The sequence below is a fragment of the Artemia sp. Qi Xiang Cuo genome, chromosome 3, assembly GCF_049724085.1.
Source record: "Artemia sp. Qi Xiang Cuo chromosome 3, ASM4972408v1, whole genome shotgun sequence".
NCBI classification, from domain to species: Eukaryota; Metazoa; Arthropoda; class Branchiopoda; order Anostraca; family Artemiidae; genus Artemia; species Artemia sp. Qi Xiang Cuo.
In genome coordinates, this window is record NC_142796.1 from 75283143 (window position 1) to 75289142 (window position 6000).

General features: G+C 33.0%; 2 protein-coding genes across 2 annotated transcripts in view; one reads left to right on the top strand and one right to left on the bottom strand.

Moving 5' to 3' along the window:
* Nucleotides 1-1503, top strand: part of LOC148954532 (putative methyltransferase-like protein 24) — a 42247-nt gene extending 40744 nt beyond the window's left edge. Inside the window, exon 4 of the mRNA XM_089087133.1 lies at nt 1231-1503. Within this exon, the coding sequence (XP_088943259.1) occupies nt 1231-1469 (239 nt within the window). The 3' untranslated portion in view covers nt 1470-1503. The remainder of the gene's footprint in view (nt 1-1230) is intronic.
* A 3417-nt stretch (nt 1504-4920) lies between these two features.
* Nucleotides 4921-5754, bottom strand: LOC148954533 (52 kDa repressor of the inhibitor of the protein kinase-like). Its single transcript, XM_089086316.1, has one exon. It carries the CDS (start codon nt 5752-5754, stop codon nt 4921-4923), a length of 834 nt encoding a protein of 277 aa, XP_088942442.1.
* Between the last annotated feature and the right edge of the window lie 246 nt (nt 5755-6000).

The following is a 6000-nucleotide window of genomic DNA, read 5'->3' on the forward strand; positions in this document are numbered from 1 at the left end:
ATAATAGACACCTTCACCTTAATTCCAATCATTCCCCGCAAGTTAAAAGAGGTGTTGTCATTTCTCATTTCCTTAATCGATCACTCTCTAACCTACATATTTGCTTAGAGCAAAAGGGGTAAGGTTTTATTTCTGATTCTTTCTGGAATTCTTACCCTATTATTTTACCTTTTAATGTCATTGCCCAAAAGAAAACAGGCATTTTAATTAAATTCGCCATATCCCTGAGCTATAGAAAAACCCTCAATACAGTAAATTTTTTTTTGCATCCAGGAAAATTAAAACCAAATTGAAAGAAATTGTCTTTAAAATAATGTATCTATTGACTTGACAACTAAGACGGCTAGGTAATTTTAGGCTATATATACATTGGATAGCGTAAAATTATAAGCTAAATATATATATATATATATATATATATATATATATATATATATATATATATATATATATATATATATATATATATATATATATATATATATATATATATATATATATATATATATATATATATATATATATATATACATTGGATAGCGTAAATTATAAGCAATATATATATATATATATATATATATATATATATATATATATATATATATATATATATATATATATATATATACATATATATATATGTGTATATGTGTGTGTGTATATGTGTGTGTGTGTGTGTGTGTGTGTGTGTATCTATGTGTGTGTGTGTCTGTGTGTTTGTATGTGTGTGTGTGTATGTGTGTGTGTGTGTGTGTGTATTGGTATATAATTCACGCTATCCAATATGTATATATAACCTAAAATTACCTAGCCGTCTTAGTTGTCAAGTCAATAGATACATTATTTATATATATATATATATATATATATATATATATATATATATATATATATATATATATATATATATATATATATATATATATATATATATATATATATATATATATATATATATATATATATATATATATATATATATATATATATATATATATATATATATATATATATATATATATATATATATATATATATATATATATATATATATATATATATATATATATATATATATATATATATATATATATATATATATATATATATATATATATATATATATATATATATATATATATATATATATATATATATATATATATATTCCATATGTTTAAACATCTAATGCTGAACGCTGACCATATTAAGTTTTCTTTTTCTTCGTAGGTGTTACAGAACAAATCAAGCAAATAGCGTTAGAAACTCACAACTTCTCAATGGACGAAAAAGATCGTCAAAGATATTACTATAAATACAAGCAAATATGGAAACTGGAAAAGCATGGATTTATTAGGTTTAATTCTCAAGCAGCAATGGGTACTGATAGATTTAATAAAATTGCAAATATGAGTGATTTTTACTGTTATGAGATGGCTTGGTATAATCCTAAATTTTATTTTGTCTGACTTAATTTTTTAATATATTAATTATAGTTCTTTATAGCATGTTCTTCTGTAAGTCATACAGCTTAGTCTTTTTAAGTTGTAAGTATTTTAATCTCTGCATATTCAATAATACTAGCGAATACAATGACATAAGATAGATAAAACAGGTTTTCCAACAGGAATTGATAATGCTTAAACAAAATAGTACACGAAAATACAATACCCTTCAAAAAAGTGTACATTAGGCTCCATTTCACTGTAAACTAAAGAAAGTTTTATCAGAAATGTTTTCAATTCTTTCGCTGCGACTTTAACCCTTATAAATAGAATAGCAGTAACAACTACAATAAAAAAAAAGATAAGTGATTTTTTTTTAAACAAGTAATTTCTCATGAAATTTGGACACCTACTTCCAATGCCCATGCACTTACCCGCAAAGACAATCTTCGACTTTGACCCTATGAAAGCCGGTCTGAAGCGACCTCGCGGCCGACCGAAGAAACGATTGTCCGACAGCCTGTCCGAGTTCCTGGCGATAGCAAACATCAGACCGAGCGAAGCGAAAACTCTCACACTGGATCGAAGCGGATGGAGGAGGTTGGTGTCAATCTCTACGTCGATAAGCGCCCGGCAGGTGACCTAAGTCTAGGAAATCATACGAGACCAACTAAACTGTTCAAGCGGTGTAGACTATTTCCTATTACTCTGTAAATAGGAACGGCAGTTTCATTGGAAATGCCCCCTCTATTGGCCATTCTGGGGCTTTGGCTGGCTAATTATTCAGGTATCAATTCATCTTCCAATTTACGTAAAAACAAGGAAATCCTAAATAAACTTGTCTGCCAATAGCTTTTTCTGAATCATATATTTTTTGTTCTTATTTTCTTTAACGTCAGATTAATTTTAAGAGAAGAAGTATATGGCCTGGGGGAGGTCTCTTAAAGCTGCCAAATGGTAAATACACTCCGTATCCTAGATAAAAAGTATGTATAACCTATAACTAAAAAGTCTATAAAAATATATATATAATGTATAATGTTCATTTAAACATTTATGTATAAATGTATTATACATAAAAAGTATATATATAAAAAGTATGTATAACCTGGCGCATGGAAGTATAGAGCCAGGTTGAAACTTGAAACGAACAAAAGTTATTCCTTTGTCGATTACGCAAGATATATCTAAAAAATGAGCTCATACAAACTGACTCGTAATATTTTGCAATATCTGTAGAAATCTAAAAAAAATTAGAGCTTTGCTGAAAACACAAAACCGACCTCAATAAAACAGGATGTACTCTTAGGAGTAGAGAATTCCACTAAATTCTATTACTAGCCTGCAAAAATCAAACAATAATTTGTGATATTTTGCAATATCTGTAGAAATCTAAAAACATTAGCGCTTTGCTAATTTTGCACTATCTGTAGAAATCTAAAAAAAAATAGCGCTTTGCTGAAAACACAAAACCGACCTAAAAAAAACAAGATGTCCTCTTAAGAGTAGAAAATTCTACTAAATTCTATTACCAGCCTGCAAAAATCAAAGAATAATTTGTGATATTTTGCAATATCTGTAGAAATCTAAGAAAATTAGCGCTTTGCTAATTTTGCAATAACTGTAGAAATCTATAAAAAATTAGCGCTTTGCTGAAAAAACAAAACCGACCTTAAAAAACAGGATGTCCTCTTAGGAGTAGAACATTCTACCAAATTCTATTACTAGCCTACAAAAATCAAAGAATAATTTGTGATATTTTGCAATATCTGTAGAAATCTAAAAAAAATTAGCGCTTTGCTGAAAATAGAAAACCGACTTAAAAAAAAAACAGAATGTCCTGTTAGGAGTGGAAAATTCTACTAAGTTCCATTAATAGTCTGCAAAAATCAAAGAATAATTTATGACTTTGTCACTGGTTTTTTACCGACGAGTATATCAATAACTTTTAGAATACAGTTAATCCTCTAAAAACTGTAAGCAAGCTCAGTTTTTAGTAAAGCGCTAGTTTTTACAATTCTATAGATAGATAAGTGTATTTTAAAGCCACAACTATGGCCATGAAGGCAAAAAAAGGCACAAATATCATAAAATTACATCAGCAATCATATCAGAAAAAATCACAATATAATGAACTTGCATCAGCCATCATCAAAAAACACTTAAATGAAACACTACATTTAGGTTTTTTAGTAAGTGAAATCGACCTACGATGCAACAACCAAACGATAGAGCAAGTCGTAGAGTTCAAGTATTTAGGAAGTACCATCCACAATTCAGAATCGTGTCAGCGAGAAGTCAAGTTAAGAATCGGCCGGGCTAATACATCTTTCAGTAAACTGTCTCAAATTTGGCGCAGCCAGAAGTACTCTCTCCGACTCAAGCTGAGGCTGTTCAACAGCAACATCCTCTCAACACTTTGCTATGGTTCTTAAACTTGGCACATAGATCAAATACTTGAAAAGAAACTTTTCGCGTTTGAAAACATTTGCTTAAGGCGCATTCTAAATATCCACTGGTCCAAAAAAGTAACAAACGCTACTATGCAACAGAAGGCATCTCGGTCACTGGTAACCAAAGTGATCAAATATAGGAAGTGGAGATACCTCGGCCACATGATCCGTCCGCCTGAAACTTGACTACTAAAGTCCCTCCTTCCGTTGCGGCTACATGGTACCTGAAGAAAAGGACGTCCCAAAAATCCCCTACAATGTACCTACCGGGCTTGCATCACAAACCTCAATGCCTCAATCCAACCTAAATGGGAAGATGTCTGGGCGGCCGCAGCAATGAGAGATGACTGGCGACTATTCTTGGATGCCCTAAGCGCCTCTGGAGGCACAGAAGGATCTAAGGTCTAAGGTAAGTAAGTGAAATATCCAGATATCTTGCTATTCTACAAATAAACTGAGGCGACCTACTATTTAAGACACCTGGAAGTATCAACTCACTGTTTTCAAATATCCCTTCCCTTATATTAGAGAGCCCCTGGCACCGGCTCAAGCAATGCACCAAATCCTCCTGTTTAACTTTGCAATGCGGGCAAGTATATCTGATTTCAATGGAACATCTTTCTTTTGAATATCTTTTAAATCTTGCGCTAATTGACAGGCAATTAATCGTGAGCTGCATCCACCGAGTCAGATATCTAGCTGGTTAATTCAGCTTAAGGTAGAACTTCTGCCCATAAACTGCCTTAACATCTTTATAAAACTTTAATGTTTCCGATTTCATTATCTCCTCGCTCCATTTTTGGATTATTTGATTTTCTAGCACTATCTTGATATCATTCTCCCAATTTGCATTTCTATTCATAGGTCCTCTACCAAGGCCGTATCTAGGAAATTATTTCGGGGGAGGGGGGGGTTCTCTTCGGGTCGGACCTAATCCATGTCTAACTGTAAAAGAAGACAATAGATAGGAACATAAAATACTGTATATTGAAGTTAAGAAACTTGATAGTTACAAAATGAATTCACAGAAAAAAATCGTTTCGACGTGTATTTTGAGTTGCGAACATTTCAATAACTGTATCAGTGTCAATAGCAATATTCCTGTGCACTGACAGTAACACTAGACCTGTCAAACTTTCTTCACCGGTTGCATTTCGCTGCCATGTCTTAAGCCGTCGCAAGGTAGAGAAAGTCCTTTCGGGTGTAACAGTTGAAACAGGCCAAGTAGCTACAATTGTAAGAAGGCGGTTGATGTTTGGAAAGAAATCAACATTGCACCTATCAAGTGCAGCCAAAGCCGAGACTGGTCTTTCTTTGTTTTTAACGTTCTGCCACTTCGTTTTCCACAATTTCAGTTCGTGGCTTAGTGTATCTGGCTCTGGTAAAAGATCGGAGTAAATATCAGTACTCTCACTGATTTCTGCGTCAGACAAGTTTCTTTTGTCTAAGTTCGGACTTATGAAGCCACTTAAAGTTGTCAAAATTGTACGATGCACCGTAAATCTCTCCTTGAGTTCTGACATGAAGTAGTCCATGAATGGAATGTATATGGAATCTCTGTACGCTTCTTTCGGCGAACCGATGTCATAATGGTCGTTTTGACGACGACTAACTCTTGGAAACGCTAATTCTATCTTCAGATCTCTGCCAAAATCATCAATTTTTGAATAAAACGAGTCGACCGAAGAGTCTGCGTCTTCGCGTAGGCCCACAACTGTCTGCACCACAGTTTCAACATGAACGCATGCAAGCGCCAAGTCACAGTCAACAGCTTCAAGAATTTTACACAGCGCCAGCGTAAGACCAAACAGTTCTTTTGCTACGAATAAACTGGTCAGAAACTGTCCTTGCTCCATTGAGCCTGCTAACTGATGGGCCTTTGCGAAAGTCTCAGCATTCGCGTTTCCTTCTTGAAGCTGGGTCCAGTAGAGTAAATTTGATTTCAAGGTTGTTAAAGCTAGTTTAAATTGGATCTAGTAGCTATTTTTTATTTTATTTTTGGGAGATGCGAGAAGGGACTTTATTAACGGTATTCACGTTTGATATGCATATGTACCAACCTATAGGTAGAGTTGTCGTGTATTTTTGTGAAAGAATAAATT

Coding starts and splice junctions, on each gene's coding strand:
- LOC148954533 (XM_089086316.1), bottom strand. CDS start 5,754: ATGGAGCAAGGACAGTTTCTGACCAGTTTATTCGTAGCAAAAGAACTG.